The sequence below is a fragment of the Bidens hawaiensis genome, unplaced genomic scaffold (assembly GCF_021521415.1).
Source record: "Bidens hawaiensis isolate Kalapana, Puna unplaced genomic scaffold, B.hawaiensis_p1.1 tig00029003_1, whole genome shotgun sequence".
NCBI lineage: Eukaryota > Viridiplantae > Streptophyta > Magnoliopsida > Asterales > Asteraceae > Bidens > Bidens hawaiensis.
The window spans coordinates 253,010-267,035 of record NW_027505142.1 but is presented as its reverse complement, the minus strand read 5'-3'; the positions used below and the strand labels follow the sequence as shown (position 1 = coordinate 267,035).

The 14,026-nt window shown below is 32.7% G+C and overlaps 2 protein-coding genes across 2 annotated transcripts; both read left to right on the top strand.

Annotated features, from left to right (window-relative positions):
- Positions 1-252: 252 nt before the first annotated feature.
- On the top strand, positions 253-2,593 carry LOC143611053 (TATA-box-binding protein 1-like). The gene is made up of 8 exons (XM_077085368.1): positions 253-497; positions 1,022-1,109; positions 1,181-1,252; positions 1,338-1,388; positions 1,515-1,559; positions 1,644-1,736; positions 2,108-2,211; positions 2,314-2,593. The coding sequence occupies exons 1-8, from the start codon at positions 442-444 to the stop codon at positions 2,420-2,422; spliced, it is 618 nt and encodes a 205-aa protein (XP_076941483.1). The 5' UTR covers positions 253-441; the 3' UTR covers positions 2,423-2,593.
- Positions 2,594-5,130: 2,537 nt separating this feature from the next.
- Positions 5,131-7,654, top strand: LOC143611052 (TATA-box-binding protein-like). The gene is made up of 8 exons (XM_077085367.1): positions 5,131-5,192; positions 5,697-5,784; positions 5,886-5,957; positions 6,041-6,091; positions 6,573-6,617; positions 6,709-6,801; positions 6,923-7,024; positions 7,104-7,654. The coding sequence occupies exons 1-8, from the start codon at positions 5,131-5,133 to the stop codon at positions 7,380-7,382; spliced, it is 792 nt and encodes a 263-aa protein (XP_076941482.1). The 3' UTR covers positions 7,383-7,654.
- The last annotated feature ends 6,372 nt before the right edge of the window (positions 7,655-14,026 follow it).

Sequence of the window (14,026 nt, the reverse complement as noted above, 5' to 3'; positions counted from 1 at the left end):
TACTTTTACATAGCATGATCATGTAACGGCCCATATACATCTAACTAGATCATCAGCCCAAGTTTTGAAAACCCAAAATCATAAATCTATACAATCACATCGAATTTACAATCATACCCTCTATTTAACAAGTACCAAGAAGTCTCAAAAGGGTATTTTGGGAACTCTAAATATACAAACCCCATCTGTTGGTATTAAAGGTCACCACATTCGAAATTTCACGCCTCTTATTAAACCCCTTGCAAGTTGCACCTATTGCGATCGTATCTTAGACTTCATTCAGTCATCTAATCGTAGCCGTTAATACTCCATTAATGGTCAATTAATTTGATATTGTTAATTGTGTTTTAAAGAACCCTAAATCGCTAAAATCGAACTCTTGAATAAAATCAACGAATTTATTAACGTTAAATTTGTTTTAAAACAGTAAAGGTATTATTAATGGCTGATCAAGTTGATCTCTCTATGCACCCGTCCGGAATTGTTCCTACGCTTCAGTAAGTAGTTTTCTTATTACCTTTAACATTATATATAGAAAACCTAGTTTTTCAAATCGTTTAATTAATGCTTTCATAATAACTTAACATGTTTTGTGAGTGCTTGATTTGTTTCCTCTGAATCTGTAATATTATTATGTTACTTTTGGGGATTTATGTGGACGCTCGGGAAGTAAGAAATTTATCGTTAAAAATAATAATATATATGTTGCATTAACTTACTTTGGGCTTTAATGAGTATCTTACAACTTTGATTATCGGTGTATTTTGTACGAACGAGAATCTTGCAAATTTGAATCTTGATTGCAAGCTAGATCTAAAAGAGATTTAATCATGCACGAAAAGGACACGGAAGTGTAATATAAACACACACACACACATATAAATATATAATAGGCATAGATAGTTTGAAAAAAATTTAATGAAAATATAAATCTATTAATCTGCATTCTTCAATACTGACATACTGTAATATTAATCTGCACTTGTGAATTTTGATGTGCTTGTTTTCTTGATACTTGTAGGAACGTTGTGTCTACTGTCAATCTGGATTGTACCCTTGATCTAAAGGAAATTGCATTGCATGCTCGCAATGCGGAATACAATCCAAAGGTATTCTGTATAAAAAAACGCTTCCTTTATAATAAACTGGAAATCAAGGATTTATAATTGTTATTATTCAGCGGTTCGCTGCAATAATAATGAGAATTCGAGAACCCAAGACAACAGCTCTAATTTTTCGTACTGGGAAAATGGTAAGTCTGATTTAGCATTGTATGAGTATATCACTAAGGAAATAGGAACAAACATGTCTTGACCATTTTGACCTTACTGCTGCAGGTATGTACAGGAGCCAAGAGTGAACATCAGTCCAAACTGGCCGCTCGCAAGGTTCTTTTTATCAAATTTGTTTCGAACTTTTAGTCTTATAATTAAATAAATTTAGAATGGAAGCTATTTTGTTTCATCACCAATGTATTTTGTTCTTATCGTCTTTTGCGTATGCTGGTTCTGCAGTTTGCTCGGATTATTCAAAAACTTGGATTCCCAGCCAAGTTTAAGGTAACTTTTCTGTCATAAATTCCATCATTATTCTTATTAATGTATGCTTTATATTCATTTAACCCGATTTATTGTGTTTTGTAGGATTTCAAAATTCAGAATATTGTTGGTTCATGTGACGTAAAGTTTCCCATTAGGCTTGAAGGACTGGCTAATCAACACGGTGCCTTTTCAACTGTGAGTTAACAATCTTCCACTAGAGTTCGCAACATCGTCAAAATGGGTTTGTGTTTAAACGGGTCAGACTAGGTTGAGTTGACTCGTTAGCACTTTTTTGCCTGTTTTTAAAACAAAAAATAATTATTGACTTATTGTGTTAGTTATGACCAATATCATACTTGTGCATTTCTCAGTAAACAAATAGGAAAAAAGTTCAACAATTAAAATTAAAATCTTAGAATAAAAGGCTTTAGAATGTTGCATAAAAATAGGCTTTCGTTTGACTTTCAGCTTGACCCGTTAAAACACAACCCATGATTTTAAATAGGCTGAAAAAGCCACCTCTGTATCATTATTTTATGATTTGTTATATCTGTTTCTTCATACAGTATGAACGGGAATTATTCGCTGGTCTCGTATATCGAATGAAACAACCAAAAATCGTTCTCCTGATATTTGTTTCGGGGAAAATTGTTCTCACGGGAGCCAAGGTGTGTTGATCTTTTCACTTCCTTTAAGCTTTTTATTGTTAAACAGTTCTTTTTATCTATTTATTTTTTTTTTCTGATTTTAACTCTGTATTGACCGTTTTCAGGCCAGAGATGAAACTTATGCTGCATTCGAGAACATATATCCTGTCCTTACTCAATTTAGAAAAAAAGTTACAATGGTATGTCCTCATCATATCAACATATATTTTGTAATTTGACTTTATTTTTGACCAATGTGTGTAAAATTAGAGAAGCAGTGATGCAGAAAAACATTATGGAAACATGAGACGACTAGTTCGTGCCTCAAATTTTGTGACACGATTTGTTGTTTTATGTGCAGATTCTCGAAGATGCGTGAAATGGTGGTGGACATCGACGTGAGAAATGAAGGCTAATGCAAAACATCTTTTTGGCTATACATTGATAGATACTGATTTTGGATCAAGTGAAGATTATAGAGAGTATAACAATTAATCCTTTTGGCTGTGCATTGATTTTTGTTAACAGAAGATCCACATCTTCTGTTCTTTGCATTTGATAATTTGGGCGTTGTGTATATTCCATGCTAGAACAACACACACTGAAGACGATTTTCAATTTTTTTCAATAAAAAGTTGAATGTGTATAGACTAACCTAAACACATCAGAATATATTTAGGATACAATAAAATAAGGGTGCTGCTAAACGTACCCCCTTGCTCCATTTTTACTAAATATACCCCCCATGAACTTATTACATAAATTACAATTAGCTCATAACATTATTTATATACATATTAGTCCCTACAACATTACTTTTATTTGATAACCTCCACTACATATATCAAACTAAAAACTATCAAGTATTACTATTAATTTATTTTTCTAATATTAATATTAAAAATATTTATAATATCTTTTTAAATTTTAATATTATAAATATTTATAATATCTTTTTTAAATTTTAATAGTATATGTATTTATAATATCCTTATTTTACCACTTATCTTTTACAAAATAAACCAAAAACCCAAAACCCTAAACCCTAAACCCGAAACTTTAAACCCTAAAACCTAAACCCTAAACCCGAAACCGAACCCTAAACCTTAAACCCGAAACGGAACCCTAAACCCTAAACCCGAAACCGAACCCTAAACCCGAAACCGAACCCTAGACCCTAAACCCTAAAATCAAAACCCTAAACCCGAAACAAGAAACCGAACCCTAAACCCTAAAACCGAAACCCTAAACTCGAAATCATAAAAAGAAAACGCAACTTGTAAAAAAATAATATTAAATCCTTACTTTTGTGCTAATTTGGTAATTATATGATTTCAAGGGTTAATATGAAAGTTAGTTTTTCCAAGGGGGGTATGACAAGCAACCAGGGGGGTACATTTAGCCTAACCCTGAAATAAACATGACAATTATCTCCATCTAAATTTAAAATAGATTTTTCATAAATAATTATCCATAAATAACCCGATTACTTGCACGCCAAGATAACCGGTTTCTTGTATCTCAAGTCGCTCCACGCAATAGCCATAAGTCGACTCGGTAATTCCCAACAAAATAAGCTTTGTGAGCATTTGAGAACTTATCATATGTAACAAATAGTTAAAGGATGTACCATAGTGGATTCTTGATTTGAAGCTGGTTGTACATGGTCTACCAACAGGGGAAGCTTCACATAGTAATCGGTGCCGAACGTTTCGGTTTCATTATGTTTCTTTTTCCTCTAGTTGGTTCAACATGGTTCAAAGAATCATGCAGTGTTTCTTCTTGGATGAGGTTTATTTCTTCTTCAGTTGTGTTCTCAATGGATGGAGAAAATGGGCTCTTCATGTTGGGCCGATGCCACTCCTTCACGATTAGGCCGTTAATAACGTGAGTGGCCGTTAATATGCATTCTCCCCAAAAGTTTTAGGGCAAGTTGGCTTCAAATTAAGGGCACGTGCCATCTCAAGGAGATGTCTCTGTTTGCATTCTACGTTTAATATAGATTTGACTTGGTTAGTTTTGTATACAATTTATGGCGACGCGTAGATTAAAATAAGGACGTTGTAATGGTGCATTCGAAATATTATAAAATTACTTACATTAAAAGTTATATGCGAAAAACAAAATATGAGTAGAATAGATTATGTTAATATAATATCCATAAACCCAAAGTTATAGAAATAAGTCCGACAACTTTTAACTTTGCGGGCAAACGGTTTCTTTGTCTAATCACTTTCAAAAATCACGTCGTCTCGCCAATGTTTAAAAAAATCCCTTTGACTCGCCTATGTCTAATGACCCATCCTTACAGAATGAGGTCTTTGGTTCATTTGTCCCGGTCGTGACTCGTGGTCCTTTCGTATAGGATAACCATTAGACAATGCATAGTGGGGCGCTTTCCACACTCAAAACCACCCAAAACGCCCCCAATGCGCTTGGGGTGTTAATAATAATAATAATAATGTGAGAAACATTATCCACTAAACCCCTTTTGTGTATCATGCCCTATGATAACGTGCCTCGACATAACACATAACGCCCCTATAAAAACATCATACACAACACACGTTCTTATGAAAATCTAAGACTTTTTTTTCTGTTTTTATCAAATATAAAAAAGGATGACACGTGTAATTTATCAAATAAAATATTAATAAAAAGGACCATGTATCCATGGAAGGCTATAAATATGCAGAAACCCACTCTCTTTTCTTTCGGCAATTAAAATCATATTAAGTAAGCGAATTCAAAACTTCGCCGCCATTTATTCCTAGATTGTGTTTTCGCAAAGTTGAAGCCGAATTATAGGTGAGGTCTTCTTGAGAGAGATATTAATTTGGGTTTTAATTATTTCTTTTATAGTGGTTTATTATTTTCAAGAACCCTAATGGTTAATAATGTGATTAATGTACAAGAAACAAACAGTAAAAGGGGATTCAATCATGGCAGAAGATCTTTCAGTGAGTAGTAGTAACCCATCTGGAATTATCGTTCCTGCACTTCAGTGAGTATTTTTGATCTCTTTCCCATGTATATTCCTTGTGTTTGATGTTCATAGTTTCACGCATTCACAATTTATTTCTTGAATTGTGGATTCAAATAGCCTTGAGACAGAAAATTGATCATTATACATGTATATGTTGTAATCACTCACTTTGAATTCTTGATTCTGTGTTGCAATACTAGTTTTACACTTTTAAAATTTTCATAATAATTGTAATAGTGGTGGTGGTGGTAGAATAATAATAATAATAATAATAATAATAATAATAATAATAATAATAATAATAATAATAATACCCCAATGGAAACATTAAGACAGGTAGTGTACTAATAACCCTTTTGATATCTTGAGCAATGCATCAGACTAGTTGCAACCTATCAGTTCTTCTATAGTATTAAAGGCAAAAATCTAAAGAAGTGAATCTATCATAAGTCTATAATTTCTGTTACTGTATTACTTTTGCACTTGTAAATTTTGTGTATTTTGTTTTCTTGAAAATTGTAGGAATGTTGTCTCTACTGTGAATCTCGAGTGTGAATTGGACCTACAGACAATTGCATTACAGGCCCGCAATGCCGAATACAATCCAAAGGTATATAAAGAAAGCCCTTTCTTTTTAAACCAGATATTATGTTTTCCAATCATGGAAAGTCTTTCTTTGTTGTTTATATGTTTATTATTATTGTTATTCAGCGATTCACCGCAGTTATAATGAGAATTAAAGAGCCGAAGACAACAGCTCTTGTTTTTGCTTCTGGGAGAATAGTAAGCCTGTTTTAACGTTGTACGAGTATCTTTTAGGAAAACGGAACAAATATGTTTTGACCATTTTGACCTTATTGCTGCAGGTATGTACAGGAGCCAAGAGTGAACAGCAGTCCAAACTGGCCGCACGCAAGGTTATTTCAAGCCCATAACTTGTATCCGTTAGTTTTTTTAGACAAATGAAATACACAGTATTGCTAAAAAGCATTTCTGAACTTTTAGTTGTTTTAAAAAATAATATTTTTGGTCTCATAAGGATCGCCTTTTCGGATGATAAGTAATTTTTAGAAATAGTTAATATACATTGTTAAAAGCAATTAATTGTTGAATAATGAAATTTAAATAATGTTAGTTGTTTAAAATAAATAATGGGATGAATTAAAAATTTAATGTAAAAGACCACTCATTATTACTTACCACAACATATGTTTAGTCATAGTGATTGTGAAACTCTAGTTGACCAAAGTCAACATTATATCTTCTGTAGAAATGAAAATAGGCAAATGGGCCATTCCAGCTGCAAATTTTGCAAAATTCAAAACTTTGCTACTTTCATATGACATTTTAGAATGGAAGGTTATCCTTATTGCCTTGTGCAAATTGTTGGTTCTTCAGTATGCTCGGATTATTCAAAAACTTGGATTCCCAGAAAAATTTAAGGTAGCCTTATTCATATTTAGTATATACTAATCTCTCATACTGCATATTTTCTCTTTTTATACATTTTATCCCAACCTATTGTTTGTTGTAGGATTTCAAGATTCAGAATATTGTTGGCTCATGCGACGTGCAATTTCCCATTAGACTCGAGAGCCTTGCTTCTTCTCATGGCGCCTTTTCAACCGTGAGTTCACAATCTTGTTTGACTTTCAGCCATTATTATAAACAGGCCGAAAAGGCCACCTCTAAAATATTATCATTATTATCATTTTCTGATATGTTATCATTTCTGCTTCTTCATACAGTATGAACCCGAATTATTCCCAGGTCTTGTTTATCGAATGAAACAACCAAAGATTGTTCTCCTGATTTTTGTTTCAGGGAAAATTGTTCTCACGGGAGCGAAGGTCTGTTGACGTTTTAACCACCTTTAAGCTTTTTGTTATCTAATAGCGTTTTATTTAATTCTATATTGACCTTTTTCAGGTCAGAGATGAAATTTACACTGCATTTGAGAACATATATCCCGTCCTTACGAATTTAGAAAGAACCCGCACATCCACAATGGTATATATGTCCTCATCATATCAACCCATTTTCTGTAACTTGACTTTATTTTGGACCAATATGTGTAATATTATAAAATGTGACACAATGTGTTGTTTTTGGTGCAGATTCTTGAGATGTATAAAATGGTGGTTTCTGGGGCTGAAAGTTAATTTGGTGAGCAAAAGTGTAAATATGGTGTTGGAGATTCAAGGCTAGTGTATCCCATTTTTTTCCCCACATTACTGAAACCAATTATGCTGCTTAAAAGTGTATAAAAACCTTTTTGGCACTACATTGATTCTTGTTCAAAAAATTAAAGAATACAGTTCAGAGTTTATACCAATTTAATCTTTTTGGCTATACATTGATTTTTGTTAACAAGATCAACATCTTATGTCCTTTGCATTTGATAATTTGGGCGTTGTGTCTATTCCTTTCTAGAACAAAACATACCGAAGATGATTATCATTTTGTTCAACAAAAAACTGAATGTGTTGATTTTCATTTTCCTATAGTCTAAGCTACAGTTATCTTATTTAATTATATTTCTTGTTCTTAAACTCGTTTTTCGAATGGCTATCGCACATTCTTAAACTCGAATAACGAAGCCGATCTGAAGCGAACCGAGACCCAAATAACCCAACCCGAATTCACCCGAACCGATTAAACTCTTATATCGAACCCGAGATAAATTATTCGGATCGGTATTTGGGTTGAAATACCCAAATTTTGGTTGACCCGAATAACCCGAAGTATAGTACATTGATGCATGTATCCTTAATTTTTATAGGGTAGTTTAGCGGTGAAGTATCGGATCTATCACATCTTAATGTATTCTTGTTAGGCTGTTCTCAAGACTCCAATTAATATTGGATCTATCACATCTTAATGCATTAATTACCATAAAGCATTTTGAGAATGTATCTTCAATTCAAAAACTTAAATAATATAGTATTTAAACCAATATGTATTGAGCATGATTATTCAATTTACACAAGTATTGATCCACATGCTACAACATTCCTTCATCCCGTCTAATGCATGCTATATGATAAATTTTATGTTTTGCTAAACAATATATGTTATTGTTGAATATGGCTGTATATTATGGTTTCATAACGGCTTGGAATATGGGTTTTTAATTTATGCTATTGTTAAAGGTGGATAATTTTTTTAACGGGTTAAACCTGAAACCCGACCCGAATTTACCCGACCCGTTCAACCCGAAACCGAACAAACCAAACTTATTTGGGTCGGTTCTTGGGTCAATTTGTTTTGAGCTCAAACCTGAACAACCCGAAACCCGAAGAACACCCCTACGCTACATGGGAAAATTGTCATGATTTCTTATCACGTTTTCCTGACTTCCTGTTGTAGTAGTTTACTTTGTAACACGTGTAATACATCCTTGTGGTAAAGGATTTTGTTAAGGGAGGGGTATTGCTATGTGTTAGAAAGTATAAGATTCGTTTTGTAACTTTTAAAAGTAAAAGGGGTAATTGTGTCAATGTCCTAAACTCAATTTGAAAGTTTGTTAAAATACAGTTGAGAGCTAGGCGCGATGTTATTTAAATATATATATTTTTTAAATTCGTTTGTTATCCCATATTAAATGCCAATATCTCGTCTTAAATCTCTCCCCACAATTCGTATACACTAAAAGATCAAAATAATCAAAATCTCACCCCTTTTCTTGATGTTCATATCGAATTGCAAAATCGTAAGCTAATCATGTGGGAATTCATATTCGGTTTTGTTTTTGTTTTTCATGAATCATGGTATTTTATTTTTCATGTTGTTCTATTGAATATTTGAATATGTTCAGGCGTTATATGTATGTCCCTAGATATGTTAAATTATTATGTTATTTTTGTGGAATTATGTGGACTTTGAATCTTGATTGCAAGCTAGAAAAAACCTCTTCCTATATAAAGTGGTAATCATGTTTTTGTTGATGATGTATTTATAGTCATTTTGTTGTTATTCAACGATCGCTGCTGTAGTCATGCGGATAAGCGAAAATTAAGGTTGTTGTTTTAGGTTTTCTTATCCTCATGATAACAGCAGCGAAACGTTGAAACGATAATAGATATATAAATAACAAGGGAAGACCTTTTTATAATTGAGAAACATAATTTCCGGTTTATAAAGGATGGGTTATTTATATACTATAACAAAATTTGTATTGTTGGATTGTGTTATACATTATGAGCTTTCAATGCAATCACCTTTAGGTCTAGCATGCAATCAAGATTCAGAGTAGACACAACGTCCCTAAAAGTATCAAGAAAATAGATATACGGAAGACAACAAGCTTAACTTTTTGCCTAATTGTACGTGTGATTTAACATTGTATAAGTAAAGTACTATTAAGGAAAACATAACAAGATACGGAAGACAACAAGCTTAACTTTTTCAGGCTTTTGATGTGTATGATTTTGCTACGTATTACGTTAAGGCGAGTGATCTCTATCTTTAAAACAGTTTCGCCACCCTTAGTTTTTTTAACGTGTGTGCGTTGTTTATTAGCAAATTACCTCCCAACATTTGTTAACCAGCTTTTGCACAACGAGATGGGAATCAAGGTATTAGGTTTACTAAAATCTTGTGTCTATAACAAGATTGTTTGTAATTCTTCTCTAAAATGGAAGGAATTGTCGGTAGAATTTTTGTTATAGTTATGTTGAAAACAAGATGAAGAAAAATGAAATGGAGCGGGACGTCATGTTTATAGTCAACATGAAGCCCTTCATGAACTATGATGACTGTTCGTAAAACAATGCACCTATTTGTGAGTTCCACATGTGAATCAAAGTGGTTTTAGTGAACCATCACACCTGTTCACGGACCATGGCATCGTTAAAGTTCGTTCACTAATGTTCATTAATGAAACGTTTATGTTCGTCCGATTACGTTCATTTACATATCTATTTTGGTTTATTAGAATTTAGAATTTTACTATTGCAATTTTTCTTTATATTTTACTGTTACTGTTTTGATATAGATCTATAATTATGCTCATGACTACTATGTTAAGCCTTTATTTTTAAGATATTATGTGATGTCCTTCTCTATTTTTGAGTGATTTTGTGTTAATTCAGTTATTATTAATCTCAAATTAATATAGTGTCCTTTAGTGTATCGTAACATTTGTTTCCGTTAGTGTCAGTTAACAATATTAACGAACGGATGCATTTTTTTTGAAAGGCCAATATTATTAATGAACCGACACATACAAACATGAACACGCTCAATTCCTTAAAAAGAGTAAATTGTTCATGAACTGTCCATCTATCCGAAAAAAGCTTAATGTACGAACACCAACAAGGTCACGTCCGGTCTGGTTCATTCACATAAAAGCTTAACGGACAAACGCATGCACGAAATTTGTGTTGTTATTGGCACTGGTTCTTGAGTTGGATGAAATTGTATTTTTGGGATGAAACTTGACTTCAGTGCTTGACTTTGCTTTGGTGGGAAAAAGTGTAAATATGGTGGTGCAAAACCAAGTGATGGACATGAAGGCCCATATGCCTAGAGGTGCACAAATCGGTTAACATGTTAACAATTAATCGGTTGATATGCTAATTGGGTATTTTTTTTTCGGGAATTAACCGGTTAGACCGGTTTTTCGGGTCGGTTACTAACCGGTGTTGACCGGTTTGAGAAACGGTTTTGACCGATTAGAACGAACCAGTTAACTAGTTAATAACCGAAAAAAACCAGTTTATAATAAAAAATCGGTTAACCGGTTCGGTTAACTGGTTATGAAATCAATAATATAAACTGGTTACTAACCGTCGGTTAGGATCGGTTATTAAAGTAACTGGTTACGATTGGACCGGTTAGTAACCGGTTACAGTTTTAGGTACGAACCGGTTAGAAACTGGTTAACCGGGTTCTGTGTGAACCTCTGCATATGTCTGCTTCCCCTTTTTCACATAAACAGAATTGTGGGCCTTTTTAGCCCATGTGACCCCAAAGAAAGAAAACATCTTTTTTGATTAAAGATTATAAATTGGAGGTTGTAACTTGTAAGTTGTAACTATAAATCTTGTGATTGGGCTTGTGAATCATTTTGTGGATCATTTTGTCTACTTCACTTTTATTTTTCACTGCAATCTTTCTAACCATTAGCTATTGGATCAGATCACATGATATTACTGAGAGAGATTTAAATATAAAGTAGAAAGATAAATGAAAAGATTACATACCCTCCACACCCACATGCGTACATTGTCTTATGTTTCAACCCACCTTAGAGGGTGTTTGGCTGATCTTATTTTTTTTACTTATTATTTTTTAGAGGGGCAAAATGTTCAAAATGCCCCTCCAAAAGCATCTAAAAGCACTAAATTGAAGCTTTTTTGCTTTTTGAATGGGCATTTTGGACATTTTGTCTCTCCAAAAAGCAATAAGCAAAAAAAATAAGCTTAGCCAAACACCCCCTTAGTTGTAACATCAAGAATGGTGCGTTATATTATGTAGGTGATACATATAGAGTAAAAAAAAAATACAAAATTAAAACTTATATTAACATAAAAATTTTAAAATATCAAAAATCACTGATCATAGCAAATTCGTTATATTTATATCAAATCAAATTTTTATTCATAAGTCTTTTTCTGTTTTTGGGAGGCGTGGAGCTGTCCAAAACTGCTTTAATAGAAAAGAAAAGACTGAAAAAAAATAATAATAATGAAGAGGGTGGCATCTTTATTCTCCATCAGTGTCATCTCAGTGGTATTTGGTGCCAAGTCTTTGTCCATATGTATTATTGAAAGCACTAATGACTAACCATCCAAATTTTAAACCCTTTGAAAATCCCACTAATTATTTTTAAATCTTTTAGCAACCCTAGCTCATAAATTAAAAGACAAAACATAAACCCTAATGTTTCTAAAGTGGCCACTAGTTGCCTTTTGAGATATTTCAGGTAATACTGCACTACCATCCATTATAGAACATTAGAACCTTTATTAATTAACCCATCCCAAGAACTCAACCTAACTTATAATTCATAATGCTAATTCTTTACCTATCTTTCATCAAGATGGTTTAATGGTTTGCTTTGTAATTGATTTTCCGGTCCACTGGCATGGGGATGATGGTTAAACTTGAGATCTCTTATAGTCTTAAGTTTGAAAGCAAACTCAAGGGGCTCTTGGGTTTTCCCACCAATGGGCTTTAATTTCTAATTGATCGTGTTCCTGGGTGAGTCAGACGTGAAACGTCAAAATCGGTATGGACGGTTGACATCATGTCTCAGAAAAGCTTCCTCCGGTATCGAGGGTAGTTTCAACCGCTGTTAAAAAAATGGTTTACTTTACTTGTTTATCTTTCATAAAGCTAGGTTGTGTTGGTTAAGTTAAACTTCGTCTGGAACCAAATTGATAATGCTAATTCTTTACTTATCTTTTTGATGATGCACGCAAGTTTTTTAAGCTTGATTTAGCAAATAAAGTTTTATGTACACAAGACTTTTTTTTAAGTATCCAGTTTTAAATTATTGTCAAATATGTATTTGATTATAGAGTAAATAAATTAAACATTTAACATATTTTTCGTTTTAACTGACAAAATTTATTCAGTAATTTTCTCCGTTCGTCTTAAAATTCCATGAACATTTTAAATTTGAACACTTACATTTAAAAGAATTACGATAAAAATAAATATAAGCCACATTAGAAAAAGAGATAAATGTGTGTACGGGTAAAGGAAATTAAAATAAGAAAACTTATCTTTAAAGTACCCCTATCACGCTCATGTCACTTAGGCGTATTGTACAAAAAAGAAATACAAAACCTAATCTGATTTATCGTAACAGTTGATAAACATGTTGGTCAGCTGCATTTTAATTAACCTGAAAAGAAGAATTTAACTTATCAAATTATCTAGCAAACCATGAAAATGTTTTAGCTTTTTTGCTTGAATGATGTATATTGAGCTTGTGCAGTTGTGCTATAGAAATTTCATTTGTCACGTGAGATTTTAGTTTTAGCATTCTCATTTTAGTGCAATGTTATAAACTTATGACGAAAGTGGAACTATAATAAACATCAATATAACTTACTATATGTGAAATGCCCATATGAGTTCCTAGGGGCCACTGTCCCCTGTGACTATTATGATTTATGGCACAACAAAGTTGGTGGTTTAAGACGGCACATCCCCATAGTGACCAAGGAGTTCCTAAGGGCCACTGTTCCCTTTGGCAGATTCAAGGCCATTGTCACGTATTTGTAACATGTAGTTGTTTTGTATTTGCACGATTGTTGAAAAGTTGTATGAGCTGATCTTTACTCTTTAGATATTTAGTGGTAGCTCCATAGCTAGTTATCTCATAAGTTATAATTATGATAAAAAAAACTAACTCTCCAGCCCATTCCATGTACATATTTATATAATTACATTAAAAATTATCATATTTTTCTCTATTATTCAATTAAATAATATCTTTTATATCGTTATTATTATTTTTTTCTCTTTTCTCCACTCATAACTTTTATAAAATATTTAAAAATTATACGGTGGAATAAAACAGTGTATTCTCACATTTAAATTTCCTACGAAACACTTTCTCTATCCTAGACTCATAGTCATACCCAATCATATCCTAAAATTTGCAAAAAAACCCTCACAAAATATAAGGAACGGGTTATGAACGTTTTTAGTGACTACAAGTTGTAGCAACTACTATTTGCATAAGTGTACATTAGTAAGTGTTAATTAACAACATAGACAATCATAAAAAACACAGTTGTTTATGGCATGCCAATATATCATCGGTGGTAACTAAGTTACTGTTGAGGGATGTATAGTTGTTAATAGTAATAGAGTTATTGCTTTCGTAACTGAAG

Bases quoted from the DNA above. Each gene is read 5' to 3' on its own strand.
- LOC143611053 (XM_077085368.1), top strand. From the start codon at position 442: ATGGCTGATCAAGTTGATCTCTCTATGCACCCGTCCGGAATTGTTCCT. The intron at 1,253-1,337 runs GTAAGTCTGATT...TTACTGCTGCAG, and splicing joins TTTTTCGTACTGGGAAAATG to GTATGTACAGGAGCCAAGAG. The intron at 1,560-1,643 runs GTAACTTTTCTG...TGTGTTTTGTAG, and splicing joins GATTCCCAGCCAAGTTTAAG to GATTTCAAAATTCAGAATAT.
- LOC143611052 (XM_077085367.1), top strand. From the start codon at position 5,131: ATGGCAGAAGATCTTTCAGTGAGTAGTAGTAACCCATCTGGAATTATC. The intron at 6,802-6,922 runs GTGAGTTCACAA...TTCTTCATACAG, and splicing joins CTCATGGCGCCTTTTCAACC to TATGAACCCGAATTATTCCC. The intron at 7,025-7,103 runs GTCTGTTGACGT...GACCTTTTTCAG, and splicing joins TTGTTCTCACGGGAGCGAAG to GTCAGAGATGAAATTTACAC.